At 37.6% G+C, this 16707-nt stretch overlaps 1 protein-coding gene across 7 annotated transcripts in view; it reads left to right on the plus strand.

Annotated features, from left to right (window-relative positions):
• hook3 (hook microtubule-tethering protein 3) overlaps positions 1-16707 on the plus strand; it is a 144946-nt gene that overhangs the window by 43330 nt on the left and 84909 nt on the right. For all 7 annotated transcript variants that reach the window (XM_041194335.1, XM_041194300.1, XM_041194328.1 and 4 more), the window contains 9 exons: positions 4158-4321; positions 4930-5070; positions 5941-6142; positions 8409-8519; positions 8867-8951; positions 9057-9126; positions 10746-10886; positions 13255-13342; positions 15851-15885. In XM_041194335.1, the coding sequence (XP_041050269.1) occupies positions 4158-4321; positions 4930-5070; positions 5941-6142; positions 8409-8519; positions 8867-8951; positions 9057-9126; positions 10746-10886; positions 13255-13342; positions 15851-15885 (1037 nt within the window). The remainder of the gene's footprint in view (positions 1-4157; positions 4322-4929; positions 5071-5940; positions 6143-8408; positions 8520-8866; positions 8952-9056; positions 9127-10745; positions 10887-13254; positions 13343-15850; positions 15886-16707) is intronic.

The raw sequence follows: 16707 nt of genomic DNA on the forward strand, positions 1-16707 counted from the left end.
TTTCAAATTGACAGATTCCCTGAACTTGATGTTCTGCATGCTACAATTAGCAAGAGGTCGAGGTAGCTAAAGAAATAGTGGGTACATTGGTTTTAACCTTCCAGAATTCCCTAGATTCTAGAACAGTCCCCATGGACTAATAAACTATCCTTTATTATCATTACTACCTTCCCCCTCCCCTTTTCCATTATGCTTATCTCTGCTAAAAATCAAGTATCCTGGAATCTTTAGTTCCCATCCTTGGTCACTAACCCCACTATTCAAGAAAGAAGGAAGAGAGGAAACAGGGAACTATAGATCAGTTAGCCTGGCATCAATAGTTGGGGAAAATGCTAGAATCTATTATTTGGGATATGGTAATTGCAATCTCTCCTGTTTCTGTCTGTAAGGGACCCTCATTTACTTTCACTAATCTTTTTTAAGGTATTTATATAAACTTTTGCCATCTGTTTTTTGTGCCTCTTGCTAGTTTTCTCTCATATTTTATCCCTCTATCAATTTCTTGGCCATTCTTTGCTAAATTCTAAAATCCTCCAATTAGAGCAGCTGGAGAATCATATAATTAGCATCCTGATTAGGCAGAGTCAACATGGATTTATGACCAGGAAAAATTCTCTTCGATTTCTTTAAGGTTATAATTGCAAGTAGACATGGGCAACCTGTGGATGTAATGTATTTGGATTTTCAGAAAAACATTTGATAAGGTGCCGCACAAGAGTTACTACACAAAATCAGAGCTCATGGGATTGAGGATATTATACGAGCATGGATTGAGGATTGATTCAAGGACAGAGAGTCGGAATAAATGGGTCATTTTCAGGTTGACAAGCTCGAATAGTGGGGAATTACAGGGAATCAGTGCTTGGACCTCGGTTATTTACAGTCTATATCAATTACTTCAATGAGAGTACTGAGTATAATGTATCTAAGCTTGCTAACTTTACAGAGGTTGTTATGACATGGCAGATGATGTGTGCCAGGCGGATCAAATCCGCAAGGGAAATTTGATCACACGGTCACAACAAATTTGCAATTTGTATTTTATTTTGAGACGCATGCCCTGAATTCAGTAATAATAAGTCCACCAAGACTCTAGTCTAAAAATGCAAATTCTCCTCACCTCATTCTAAAACTCCAGCCATGTTTACATATTTAGCATTTCAAACCTAGCCGCTTCTGATGAGTCAAAGCCTGCAGACCAGTTGTCTCCAACTGAATTAAATCACACGTGCACATGCACACACACACACTATCCAAACTCCACTATTAACCTACTTTTTCAATAAATCACAATAATATTATGAGAATTACACTTTGGTGGCACAGGTGGAAAAGTCAGCTGTGAGGAGAATGCAAAAAAGCTGCAAAGGCGTATTGTCATGTTCAGTGAATGGGCAAGAACGTGAATAGAACATGAGGAAGTGTGAAGTTATTCACTTCGGTAGGAAAAATAAAAATAGAAGGAATGCTTGGGTATTGAGGGGGATCTCTTAGTGCATGAATCAGATACAGTTAAAATGCATTTACTGCAAGCAATTAGGAAAGCAAATGGTATGTTAGCTTTTATTACAAAGGGATTGGAGTATAAGAAGTCTTACTGCAATTATATAATTCCTTGTGAGACTTACTTTGAGGTACAGTATACAATTTTGGCCTCCTTACCAATGGAAATATAACTCAACTTAGAGTACAACAAGGGTTCACTAGGCTGATTCCTGAGATGAGAGGAGTGTCCTACGAGGAGAGATTGTTAGACTGGATCTGTATTCCCTAGAATTTAGAAGAATCAGGAATGATCTCATTGAAGCATATAAAATTCTTAATTTGGCAAGGTTGGGAGGATATTGCCCTTTGCTGTGGAGTCTAGAACTGGGGCAGGGGGATTGGTGGGGTCACAGTTTCAGAATAGGGGATTGGGATATTAGCATGGAGTGAAGTTTGATTAATGGACAGAAAACAGAGTAATCCAAGTCATTGATATAGATTGTAAGTAGCTGAGGCCCAAGCACTGATCCTTGTGGGTCCCTGCAAGTTGCAGTTGGCCATTTAGAACTAAGATGAGAAATGTTTCACTCTGGATAGTGGATGTTTGGAATTCTTCTCCACAGAAGGCTGTGAATGCTCAGTTGTTGAATATATTCAACACGGAGATCAATAGAATTTTGGATACTAAAGGAAGTATGGGATATGGGGATAGTGCAGGAAGGGAATTGTGGTAGATCAACCATGAATGTCTTCAATGGCAGAACAGCCACAATGGGCTGAATGGCCTTCTGCTTCTGTTTCTTATGTTTTTATGTATTTGTGTCATGTAAATGCTAACATTGAGGCCTGTATTTGGCAGAACTTTTGCTTTCAACAGCTTGTAGAAGGCAAAACAAGAAAATCCAACAGATTAGTAAATATCTTTTACTTGCATGCACACATGAATTTTTTAAAAAGCATGAATTTTACCTCAATAATGTTTTTGAAATTTGTCCAGTAGCTTTTTTTCAAGTAACTTTGAAAGACTTTTTAGTAGAAACTAGAGAAGACTATTTCATCGCTAAATCTGATTGAATATTATTGATTCATCCTGTGAAATTAGGCACACTGCAGATTTCAGACTGGACAATCCAAATTCAGCTCACACCATCACTGCTCTTGGCAAAAATATCAATTTGAAGCCTAGGCACATGGCAATTTTTTTCAAAAATCATTGAGAGATTTGTGGAGACCAGTGTATAAATGGTGCAATCATTGATGAGTTTGCAGAGGTAAAACACATTGCAAATGTGGGTGTAAAAAGTCATAATGGGAAACTGTGTGGCAACAAGATGTCAAGTTGTGCAGATAGGAAGTGTGTGCAGCTCTAAGATTTTTAATATATTACCAATTGACCCTGCATGGCTTTGCATTGCAATCTAAGGAAGTATTGGTGCTGGTGGGGTAGCGAAAAGATGGAGAACTGGAGAAATGATAATTTGCATTTATGTAGTGCCTTTAACATAGTTAAATGTTTCAAGGTGCTTCATAGGAAGGTAATCAAACAAAAATTGACACCAAACCAAAGAAGACATTCAGTGGCCACAAGTCTTGTCAAAGTGCTGACTTTAAGGTGTGTGTTGAAAAAGGAGGGAGAGGTGGAGAGTTTTAAAAGGGAACTACATTAAAAGGACTCAGTTTCCAAGTGGTGTGATATGATGCTGGCTTGGACGCACTAAAGCTTGCAATCCCAGGACAAGTGAAAACATCCAGTTGGGCATCTAATTTACTGCTGGATTGCTAAAGATAATTGCATGGAGTGACAGGGTCATTTGTTAGGGACAGTACTAAAGGTGCTATTCCACATTTAGTGAGAGATTGTGTTTGTTATAATTCATTCTTGGCTATGGGTGTTATTTGCAAACTGGTTGTTGATCAAGTAAGCTCCTGACATGATGTGGGAATAAAGCCCTGGAGAAGAAAACGGAGTTTGGTTATCAGGGGAGAAAAAAACACGTGGAGAACAAGATTTGTCTGGATTTTGGGAACCTCATTTTAAGTTGGCAAACGCTTAATGAAACCATTATGGAAAAAATTAAAAACCTTTGAGTCCAGAAAAGAAACTGAAGCAGAAGTTCACCTTTTAACAAAATGTCTACCACAGAGGACTTTCAGGTGGCAAAATTGTTGTGCAACCAGGCAGACTCAGCACATCATTTTAATGCAAAGATTTTCAATAGAGAATTGGTGGCACTCTAAACTGGAAAATGCTGCTAAGTGTGCCACTTCCATGTGTCACTGGTAATTTTAAATGTGACAGGGTTGTGGTCACAAATGCAATTGTGATTGGCAGGTGTGCTTTCAGCCACCAAGGCCCTAAGCTCAGACTTTTCCTCCTAAAACCTTTTTGATCACTCTTCCTTTATAACACCCCTTAAATCCTACCTCTTGGACAAAACTTAATCACCAGTCCTAATCCCTTTTTGGCTTTTTATGGTCTTATTTTACTTCTGGGAAGGGTCTCAGAACTTTTTCCAATGTTAAAGGCCCTGTGTAAGTGCAAGTTGTTATTAATGTATCGATTTTAATAATTGTGAAGTATTTTTGAAGGAAATATATAGTGGACCTAGGATTTTCTGTATAGTCTTTATCAAAGAGCAACTGTGATTGTTTTTATCTATTAATTTATACAGGTCGCAGCTCTACAAGAAGAAAAAGGCAGTTTATTAGTAGAAAATCAAGTTCTTATGGAGCGCCTCAACCAATCTGATTCTATTGAAGATCCCAACAGCCCAGCAGGACGTAGGCATCTTCAACTGCAAACCCAGTTGGAACAACTACAAGAGGAGACCTTTAGGTATTAATAACAGAATTCAATTGCTTTCCATAATGTGAACTGCTGAGCTCATTTCTGTGATCCTGGGGTCATCCTCACCACTAATAAGTCAGTACCCCTGTTGATACTCCTTAATATGTTAGCTGTGTTCTGAAAAACAAAGCCACAGGAGAGTGGTCACCATCACTGTGATCAACACTTTAGAAAGGCTACTCCCATCTCCACACCCCAACAATGCCCCTGTCTCAAAGCCTGGGTGCAGTTGCCTAATTTAGTGTAGATGAGAGATTAAATCTGGGACTTTGTGTCCTTTGAGGCTGATCACCAGATAAAAATGTGTTCACTAAGCTGTTGGTAAAAGGGACTTGCACAAGTTCCATGCTTGGTGCTGTCACTAGAGAGCAAGTGTTCCATTCTTTAAAACTTAATATCTTTGAACTCAACATGCATGTGGACACTAGCAAAAAGATCATCATCTTTGTCAGTTTCATCTTTATTACTGAAAAATGTAAGACATATCAATTAATAATTCATAGTAACACTAATTTGTTGCAGTATTCTATCTAGACGGACTCAAGCATTTAAAAGTACAAGTCTGTTAATGTTTACTTTATATAATTGAATTTCAGATTGGAAGCAGCAAAAGATGATTATCGGATTCGTTGTGAGGAACTTGAGAAAGAAGTCTTAGAATTACGACAGCAGAATGAAGAGCTTACTAGCCTCGCAGAAGAAGCCCAGTCTTTAAAGGATGAGATGGATGTCCTTAGGTAATTACATTTTTGAGTCCTCCTTTTCACTTCTTTGAGTTACATTTCTCTTGCTTTTTCTAATACATTGTTTAGTTCTTGAGTTGCATTTCGTTGGAATCTCAATCGTCTATATTTTCGTTCTCCTGTGGATTTTGCTTGTTCAAATGTTTCTTCTATCCTTTAGTAAGTTGCTTGGAATTTTAGAAAAAGAAACTGTTGTTTATTAACCCTTTTGCTTTGGTCTTTTTAAAAGAATATACATTCCTCCCTCAATTTTAGAAGTATTTTATTTCCTTCTGTTATTAAGTCTCATTAACATAGCAGTCAATCCCTATATTACAATGATTACTACTCAGGTGCTCACTAAAGTCATTTGGTGGGGTGCTAAAAACCAAATCAAGCAATTTGCTTGAAGTGTGACTGCCTGTTTGCACTTTCATGTCTCCCTTGAAGTTGTCTCAGAGCTATTGAAACCTCAATTAGCACAGTCTAATATTCCACAGCCCTCATACACCTAAATAATCATGATACCAGTAGGACCAGTTCATCCTCTGAGCATTAGCATAATTAAAGCTAATGTTTCTTTCTTATTTCTATGTATCCTTTTGGTTTAAGTAGTTTGTGCTATGATTAAGTCCCACTTTGGAGGTTAACATTATACTGTTGCCCTGTATCATGTATCTGATGCCATCACAATTTTTATTTGCTAGCTGTTTGAATGACAATATTGTGTTTTACTACTTATTTTAATAAATTATTGTCAGATTAGGCAAAAATTAGGTATTTATTTAGGTGACTATATTTTGACTAAATTAATTGGCTGTGAAGCATTTTGGTACATCTTGAGAGCATGAAAGATGCTTTATACATGCAAGCTCTTTTTTCTAGGCATTCTTCTGATAAAGTGAGTAAATTGGAGGGCATGGTAGAGTCATACAAAAAGAAGCTAGAGGATCTGGGTGACTTGCGTCGACAGGTGAAGCTCCTTGAGGAAAAGAATACAATGTACATGCAGAACACAGTCAGTCTAGAAGAGGAGTTACGGAAAGCAAATGCTGCACGAGCACAACTGGAAACGTACAAGAGACAGGTATGAAAGAATTTATATAGAGTGATTTTTAAAAAATTATTCAATAGGCCAGCAGATTTATCTGAAGAAGTACAGAACATCCAAAAGGTAACATTCTTGGCAAGATCCAGATAATAATAGTAATAAAAAATAAAATACTGCACTATAATACTGAAAACAAAAACAGAAAAGGCTGGAGTAAACAACAGATTGATCAGTATTAATGGAGAGAATAGTCATACATTTTGAGCTTGTTCCCTTCTACACTATAGGAGATAAACTGGTGTTTTAATAATGTTAGAAATGAGGTTGGGGGGGGGGTCAAGATAGACAACCAAATACAGAGTGTATTAATTACGTTTTTTATAACTTATTCTTGGCTATGGGTGATGCTATTAAAGCCACACCTATTGCCCATCCCTCATTGCCTTAAGACAATGGTGCATGGCTGCTTTCTGCTGATAGTCCCCATTCATCACAATAATGCAAGTCACTAACTGTCCATTGATTCTGCAATGTATGTCCAAGTCAGGATGGTATATAACTTGGGTTTGTTGCTGATGACTTTCCCAGGACCCTTTCCTTCTTAATGGTAGAAATCTTAAGGGTGGTAGATGCTGTTGAAGTAAGCTTAGTGGTGTCACTTCACTCATAATGTATAGAAGCATTAAAGAATTAAAACACATTAAAGAAACAGATGTCTTGTAATTTGCTGAGACTGTGGAGGCCTGTGGGTAAGGTGGAAGAGATGGAAAACTGAAAATATTGGAATCCACTTTCAAATTGGAGCAAAGCTGGAAATAAGATAGACGATGCTGGCAAAGTATAGCAGGCCTACCAGCCTAGAAAGAGAACAGATCAACAGTGAGGGTCTAATTCCACCCCACTGATAAGGAAACAGTTTTCTGGTTGTACCCCCTCCACCAACCCAAAACAAAGTATTTTTCTCCCCCTTTGGATACCGACAACCTTGCCTTACATCACCAGCAACCCCTGATGTAAATGAAATGGTGAATATGGCTAATGTTACTCCAATCAGTATTCAGACCAGGAGAAGTACACGAAAGAAAGATAGATATTGTTCCTGATGCAATCTGAAGTGGAGTTTTGTTGGAACAATATAAAATGCCAGGAACAGAGAAGTTAAAGTGGAAATGACGCAGAGAGTTAAGGTGGCAGGCCACAGAGAGATTTCTGTTTGCTAGTTTCTTCCCCTGCACGTCCTTGTTTAGGATGCTAATGACATGATTTTCAACTTCTTCAGTGCTGATGAAGGATACAATCCTGAAACATTTTACACCATCTTCATTGCCCTGATGCAGAACCCATCTCCATTCCCTCAAGTCAGAGGACCACAAAATTTTATTATGCACATTGCGTTACCGGATCTAGCTTAATCATTTGCAACATTATGCCTCTTTTCACCTAAAATAGCCTATAATTCACATAAGATACACAAGAACTTTAAACTCCTTTTCTCATGATGAATTCTTTCCTTACATTCCCTTTTACTGAATGATGCAGTAAGATTAAGTGCTTGCACAGTTATTTTGGTAAACATTTGCTACCATTATTTATTATATTTTTACTATTTTCGAAGATCATGATGCACAGCAATACAGTTAATGTAAAATCAGTTAAGTTGCAAATGCTTAAAAAGCTATTGTCTATATATTGAACTTGATCCTTACAGTGCTTTTGTTTGAAATACTGTCATAGATCTTTATTTCAAAGCAGGAAATGCCTTTGAATATGACAGATGTTTTCTTCTGCAGAAATCTCTTTGCATCAGAATATATCAGTGTTAGTGAGTAACTGCATCACCAGTCACTGAAAAGGTTTCTGAATGTTTTTTTGGTGATTCTATATTTGTTCCCTGGCTGCTGCAAGTCACAGACTTCATATTTTTAGTGAAATCCTAAGGCATTCCCTGTGAGTAAAACCACACAGGTTATTTGGGAGGAGAGCCATAGCTTATAAAATAGAGAAGTACTTGAATAAAGATTACACTTCCAGCCTTTCCTTTATTGTTGTCGAAATGACAATGTTAATGATAACAATAGTTATTACAGTGTGTTCAAGTAAACCATTATATCTATGTTTGGATTGAAAGTTCAGGCATTTAAGTTATTCTTTTTTTAATCTAAATTTGCCAAATGCCTGTTGAGCAATCAAGTTGCTGTCTCTTTGATTTATCAGTTATAGGATTTCACATGCCTGGTAGTAATTGTGGAGGGATATTTTAAATAATAAATTTCTAAATTCTATTCAACTTTTATCATTGTAGGTTGTTGAACTTCAAAACAGGTTGTCTGAGGAGTCAAAAAAGGCAGACAAAATGGAGTTTGAGTATAAAAGATTGAAGGAAAAAGTGGATACTCTTCAAAAAGAAAAAGATGCAAGTTCCTTTTTCCATTTCATTTTAGATCTTGGTGGCAAATTCTGGCCTCTGAATTTTATTTGAAACAAAAATCTACCTTGACAAACCATGGAAGGTTATTATATACTTCATGTTTGTGTTACACTTGTTTCCAATAATATTTTATACCTTTTTCCTTACAACCAACCTACAGAAATTGAATTGCAACATCAGTTTTCTGAAAATTACTTAGCACAATACTAGTCTTATGCTCAGAAATGCAAAGTACTTATAGATAGGGGAAATTGAACTTATTTAAACTCACATGCAAGCAAGCAGAGTTTCATAATGTTCTGAATCTATCTAAAACTCAAATGTTTCTACAGAGGTTAAGAACAGAGAGAGATTCTTTAAAGGAGACGATTGAAGAACTGCGGTGTGTTCAGGTGCATCAAGGCCAACTTACAGCCGGTCTGTAGTAAAAGCTTTATTTTCATTTGCTTTATATTGTCTGCTGAGTTATTTATTATTTAATGCAAATAATTGAATCCTGACAGCACTTTGTATTTCTGACAGGACTTATTCCAATTAACAGTCAAGAGGCATCAGATAGTTTAGCAGCAGAGATAATAACACCTGAAATCAAGTAAGTAAAAGAGTGCTACATTTTAAAAATTATCAAAATGTATTTTCCTTCAAAGGCGAATAACACGATTTAATATAGGCTTGTTAATATGGAGGTAATATGAGTTGATGTGAATCAGTTATCTTCGAATGCTATATCATTTGTCCTATCTTCGAATAGCTCTGCACATTCAATTTCTAGCACTGTTTCTGAAAGATAGACAGATGACAAAGGAGGAGGAGTAGCCCTGATAGTAAATGACGACATAAGAATAGACATAAGGGATCTGAACTCAGAAGACCATGAAATTGAATCAGTATGGATGGAAATTAGGAAAAGCAAGAGTCAAAAGATACTGGTGGAGTAGTTTCCCGCCTGCCCCCCTCCCGGCCAACAGCAGTAATGCAATTGGACAGAGCATGAAACAAAAAATGAGTGCAGATTGTAACAAAGGCAATGTAACAGTTGTAGGGTATTTTAATCTTCAAATAGATTGGGACAATTAAATTGGCAAGTGTGTTCTAGAAAATGAATTGAGAATATTTTTGTGATGGTTTCTTGGAGCAATATGTTGTGGATCCCACTAAAGAGAAAGCTATTTTAGACCTTGTACTGTGTAATGAAGCAGGGTTAATTAGTAATATGTATAAAATTGGCTGTGCAAAATGGCATATATAAAAAAAAAATAGCTGTCCCGAGTCCCACTGTTGCTGCAACCACCATTCTGCCATCTTGACTCCTGTAGTCCTTTAGGGGACCTTGTCTTCCTCCCAACCCTGACAGTCTTTCTTTCTTCCCTCCCTCCCCTGGCAGGCAGTCTCTCTTCCTAGCAAACTCACCACCGCTAGTGTTCAGGCTGAATTAAGCCACTCACCTTTACACTGTTCACTACTCCTCTATTCATAGACTGTTTCTCTCCCACATGTGCTGCTGGTTTGCTCACAAGTGATCAGAGGAGCAGTTCCTTGCAGAATCTTTCATTTGCAATTACCTGTACTTTGAACACTGACTTAGCGGGCTGGGTAGAGAGCCATAGTGGGCCAGATTATGGCCTTTGGACCATATGTTGAACAACTCTGGTTTAGCACAATATTGTGCTATTGTATTGCATGCCTCTGCTTATGAAGCCCAGGACACTACCCTACGAAACTCTTGCATCGATGTCATGGGACTGAGATGATTGACCTCCAACCACCACAGCCATCTTCCTTTGTGCTAAGGGTGACTCAAACCATTGGAGAGTCTTCCCCAATTTCCATTGTGTCCAGTTTTGCTGAGGCTTCTTGATGCGACACTTGGAAGTGTTGCCTTGGTGACTACCTTTGACATCCTCACTTCACCTCTTCAGTTCAGCTCTTTTGTCAATGTTTGATGCAAGGTCTTAATGAATTCAAGAGCTGAGTGACCCTAGTAGAGCCCAGACTAAGCATCAGTGAGCTGGTTATTGCTAAGTAAGTGCCGCGGGATAGCACTGTCGACAACACATTCTGTCACTTTGCTGATAATCGAGAATAGACTGATGGGGTGGTAATTGGATGGATTGGATATATCTTTTATATAATACTTTATCATTTATCATACCTTTTATGAATAAAGTTACAGAAAATGTCATGTGGATTAAAATTATTTTCCTTTTCTAGGGAGAAACTTATCCGGCTACAACATGAAAATAAGATCCTGAAGTTGAACCAAGAAGGATCAGATAATGAAAAGATAGCTTTACTTCAAAGTTTATTGGAGGATGCCAACAGAAGGGAGAGTGAACTGGAGACAGAGAATAGGTAGGAAACAGTCCAATGATGATCTGCTAATCCTAACGCACTTCCAGAAGTGATTTATTTACACCAACTCTCAATATGTACAATATGTGATGGTGAGACTGTAACATTTATCAAAGGAAAAAGCTTGATACTTATGCTTGGTAAGTGGCAACAGAAGCTGTGTGCTAGATCTGCGTTTCTACTCCAGTTTTTTCTCCGTCAGCTGGATTAACTTCGTTGGGTTTGTCATGCTTTCATTTTGAAATAAAATACAATTTGATAATGGCTGCAAAGCCATACCATTTCAATAGGATTTGCATCAAATTAATGGAGTTGCATCTCAGAGAGAAAGCAGTGCAGTTGCCATGCAGTAATTGTGTTATCGCTGCATCAGAGCTTTCCCACCATAGCCAATTTCTGATCTATATGAGGATACTAATGGAGGCTAAAAGCTTAGTTGCAGGGAGATGGACAAGCTTATCTAGAAAGTCATATTTTGGTTTGATGACATCTCCTCGTAATGCATTAGCTCTAGGAATGTATTAAGTAATTAAATTTATAGAGTACAAAGAAATGATGCAATTGAATTCATTACTGGTGACACTAAACAGTTTTTCTCCTCTTTGCTCAGTTCTCAGGCACAAAGAGGAAATTGCAAAAGAGACCCATTGCATCACCATCCCTGAGTATGCCTAGTCCCACCAGCAGGACAGACCCAGCAGAGGTGGCGGCACAGTAGTATACAGTTGGGAAGGAGTTTCCCTGGGAGTCCTCAACATCGACTCTGGCCCCCATGAAGTTTTTTTTTATTCATTCATGGGATGTGGGCTTTGCTGGCTGGGCCAGCATTTATTGCCTATCCCTGGTTGCCCTTGAGAAGGTGATGCTGAACTGCTGCAGTCCATGTGGTGTGGGTACACCCACAATGCTGTTAGGAAGGGAGCTCCAGGATTTTGACTCAGCGACAGTGAAGGAATGGCGAGGGAACAGAAGTGTTGACATGTTGGATGTGGAGCATTTATCCAAACTGGAAGATGCTACAGATTTGCAGGCTTTTAAAAAGGAACAGAACAAAGGGACATATGTTGGAGCAGGCCATAGGGTCCCTTGAGCCTATCTTGCTATTCAATAGGATTGTGGTTGATCTTCACGCCCAACATTTTCCCACCTGATTCTCATATCCCTTGATTCCATTAGTCCAAAAGTCTATCGATCAGCATTGAATGTACCCAATGACTCTGCATCTTCTGCCCTCTTGGGTAAAGAGTTCTGAAGATTCACAACCCACTGACAGAAGAAATTTCTCTTCATCTCAGTCGTAAATGGCTGGCCCTTATCCTGAGATTGTACGCCCTCGTTCTACACTCTCCAGCTAGGGAAAACAACCTCTGCACCTCCCCTATAAAACACTCCCAGAATCTTATGTTTCAGTGAGATCACCTTTAGATAATATAAGCCCAATTTACTCAATCTTATGTCATAGGACAACTCTCATCCCAGATATCAATCTCATGAACTGTCATTGCATCCCCACTCTAAGGCAACCTTAAAAATAGAGCCCCAAGTATGCACAGTACTCTAGATCTGGTCTCAGCAAAGTCCTGTCCAATTACTGCAATATTCTTTACTCTTCTATTCTAGCCTCCTTGTAATGAGGCCAACGTGCCCTTCTAATTCTTTGCTGTACCTAGATGTTTTGTGTTTCTTGTACAAAGACGCCCAAATCCCTCTAAACAACAATGTTCCAGAGATTTTCACCATTGATGTAATATTCTATCCTTCCAACCAAAACGAATAACCTCACATTTCCCCACATATCCTCCAACAGCCGCCACCTTATATGCAAACTTAACCTATTTATATTCCTTTGCAGACTCTGTGTTCTCTTCATAGCTTATTTTCCCATCTAGCTTTATATCGTCAAGAACTTCATTGGCTGTAAAGCACTTTGGGGTATCTTGGTTAGGAAAGACACTGTAAATTAAGTTTCTTTCTTTAGTGGAAATTATGTAGCTGTGTATTCTAGGCTATAGTTGCAAAAATGTTTTAAATCAAATACCGCTTAAAATATTGCATTCAGTCACTTGTGCCAAGTGCATGAGGGAGAACGAGGGAGATGGAGAGCATAAGATGTGATTGAACAAAAGAGGTGAAATAGTGTAAGACATAAGATCAGGAATGGCAAAGGTGGATAAATTAGTGGGGGTGTAGGGAGATGATAACATTCACAGGGAGCAGTAGAAAGGAGTTAAGACAAAGAAGGGTGGTGGCAAGACAAGGAGCAGCTAAACAAGAGCAGTAAATGATATGATTGTGGGAGGGAGCCTATTTCACAATTGTATCCATGTGTAAACATAACCATAATGCCTTGTTAATTTTTTGCTAAAAGGCTAGCCAATCAGAGGATTTTGGAAATACAGTCTCAGGTTGAAGAACTTCAGAAGGCATTACAAGATCAGGGCTCAAGAGCAGAAGATGTGAGTGTGCCTACAGTGCCAAAAGTTATATTTAACAATACATCAATGTTGTGCTCAAAAAGCTGTGCAGATTGTTTTAAAACAAGCTTAACTAATTAACAGTAAGTCTTTTAAATGGCTTGAAACCTTTTGCTATTTTGTTTGTACCTCCAATTTATTTTCTCGCCGTTTTTTGAATTCAGTGTCATGCCGCATACCAGTTCACAAAACAGGCATCACCTTCTGCATCATTACTAAAGTTGCTGTGTTGCCTATCCCACTAATAGGTTATGAGAAGGACAATAGAGTAACCACCTAAATTTCTTTCCCTTTTAATATCTGGTATGGCTCTGCAATACCTCAAAAACTGCTGGAAACTGAAACTCTTTAAGACCATGACTTGCCACATTAGTCTGATTGCTCTCCCAAAATTGTTTTGCTACAAATACCTGATTGTTGTAAAAGCTGGTTGTTTAATAATGGCAAACAAACACTAGTGCTCACTAACCAATGGTACCAGTAAAGTACAATTATGTTACCCTAACTATTGTACTCCTATACAGCTTCTAGATATATTCACTAAATACTTCCAATTTTGCAGTCAAATTCTCGCAAAAAAACTCTGAAACAAGTACATTTGCATATTTATGTTATTCTGTATCTAAATTACTGGTGAAAATCATCAAGAAAGAAGGATAGTGAGTAAATCTGCCATTGCCCATATGCAAAAATAAGACATAAATAAGTAAAATACAACTTTATATTTTGGGGTGTAAACATTAGCAACCATTGGGTGCAATTGCCATTATTAATCTTTTTCTCAATCTTAGACAATGGCAAGCAAGCACAAAGCCCGAGTAGGGGAAAATAACTATCCAGAAAGGTAGGGTGTAAAGGGCAATCCAGTAAATTTTGAACAAAAACAGAATTACCTGGAAAAACTCAGCAGGTCTGGCAGCATCGACGGAGAAGAAAAGAGTTGACGTTTCGAGCCCTCATGACCTTTACTCAAGTTCTGTCGAAGGGTCATGAGGACTCAAAACGTCAACTCTTTTCTTCTCCGCCGATGCTGCCAGACCTGCTGAGTTTTTCCAGGTAATTCTGTTTTTGTTTTGGATTTCCAGCATCCGCAGTTTTTTTGTTTTTATCCCAGTAATTTTTGAGCCTGGGACAAATTTTTAAATTTATCTTATATTCATAATTTATATTGTATTCATTAAACATCACAAAGAAAACTGCGATACGCGGAAAAAAAAACTGCGATACGCGGAAAACAAAAACTATGGTCTCCAGAGCTTCATAGCTTGAAGCAAAGAACCTATCAGTTTTTTTAAGGAGATTGGGTAGACAGGGGAAGAGCACTGATTCGTTGCTATGGCCCCAGAACTCATAAGTATTCCCAAAAACAACTAAATGTTGCAAAGAGGCACAGACAAAAGGCAAACAATTTTCTTTTAAACTGCAAAGAAGTTCAACTGAAATTTTGAAAATACCTGTAAGCTGGAACTGTTTGCAGGAGATCCTGAATTTTGGAGAAAGCAGTCAGGAATCGGCCTGAGGGTCGAAAGGAATGCTTACAGCACCACCAATGGAGAAAGTAGGTATTGTAGGCCTTAGCTAAAAGTGAATTACAGCTGACCAGCCTCCTCGTGTTCCCTGGCAACACAATTCGGCTTCTATGGGAATACAGCTTCTCATTTGGATATCTTTGTATTAGAATAATGATTTGAGTTCTTTCATTGAACATATTGAAATATTTTATTCTAAAGGCTAGCAGACATCGCTTGCAATAATTTCTATATTCTTTTAACAACTTTATGAAATTAAGAGAAAGAAATAGAATTTTCCACAAATAGAGTCATTAATTTTACAAAAAATGGTGGATTCTAAATCTTAAAGGTGATACTGGAAAAGATTGAGTTTATTTTCCCTTTGTCTTCCGTTTATAGTTTCAGCACTAGTCAGAAACTCAGATGCTGCTGCTTCACGCAATGATCAGAAATGGCAGCCTGTACATATGTTTCATTTCTGTGAATGTCATTTGTGTTTTAGTGTGGAAACTGGAAGCCACTCATATGCTTGAAAACAATGTGGATATTAAAAGATATGTGTGAATAAAGTTCTCCAGATCAGGAGAGATGATGGAGCTGCTACTCATATCAGCTGAGAAGACAGACAAAACATTCATGTGCCACAAATTAAGAGGCTTAAATTTTTCTCATTCATCTGTTACTGAAGAGTTTCTTCTGCTGGCTGGTGTTTTTGCTTCCTACTAACATATTATCTCTGTTTCTTGGCATGGCCATCTGCTGTAGGCTATTGTGAGTATGCCTTCATTTAAGTAACATCTTACATTGCTAACTGCCAGCATGTACTAATATCAAACAAATATTAAATCTCTGAACACAATTGCAATGATTATACAGTGAAATTAATACATTTTATATTTTAATATGTTGCACACCAGAATGCATTTGGAACTTAATTTTACCTTTTATGATTGTATTTTGTATTTTTATTTTTTTGCAGTCAATTCTTCTGAAAAAGAAATTGGAAGAACATTTGTAAGTATTTTTTTTTTTAAGAAAAATTCATGTCAAAAATGCCTGTTGTCTAGGTATTCTAAATTCTCAAAAAGGGTATTAGCATGGTGGTTTAATTGTCATTGGTAATTTTTTAAAAAATCCTCGTGCCCCACCCTCCCCACAAATGCTTATTATTAGGCTGTGGAAACTTCGATTAAAAATGTTTCCAATGGTGTGGGTGTTCAGAGTTGTTGAAAAAAAAACCCTTTTATAAGACATTTCCATAAATAGAAGGCCAAAACCTTGGACTATTAATACTGATTCTCTGATGAACTCTCCCATGCTTGGCAGATGATCTGGGAGGCAAAAAAATCAGGTAGCACTTTCCCCCTTCCACTCCTGACAGATTGACAAAAGCGTGATAGTGTTTTGTGGTTGATGGACTGCCTATGGTTTCAATCATCTCATCCACTCAATGAAGGAAAGGTTTCAAAAAAAAGGAATCTGAATGCATTACCAATAAATGAAAATGTTTGAGGGGCAAGTGAAATCTTACTGTAGTCTGCAAATTTCAAAACTATGTCATTAAAGTATAATAATTTTCATAATATTATTGTGATTTATTGTAAAGGTAGGTTAATAGTGGGGTTTAGATTAGTTTCTCTGTGTATGTGGGGGTTTTAATTGAATTGCAGATAGCTAGTCTGTAGCTTTTGAGTTATCAAAAGAAGTTAGGTTTGAAGTGCTAAATACATAAACATGGCTGAAGTTTTAGAATGTGAAGTGTGAGAGACATTTGTATTTTTTAGATAAACCAGTGTCATGAATTTCAAAGAGATGGTAGGTGTTACACCTAGCCAT

Source organism: Carcharodon carcharias, chromosome 1 (genome assembly GCF_017639515.1).
Source record: "Carcharodon carcharias isolate sCarCar2 chromosome 1, sCarCar2.pri, whole genome shotgun sequence".
Lineage (NCBI taxonomy): Eukaryota > Metazoa > Chordata > Chondrichthyes > Lamniformes > Lamnidae > Carcharodon > Carcharodon carcharias.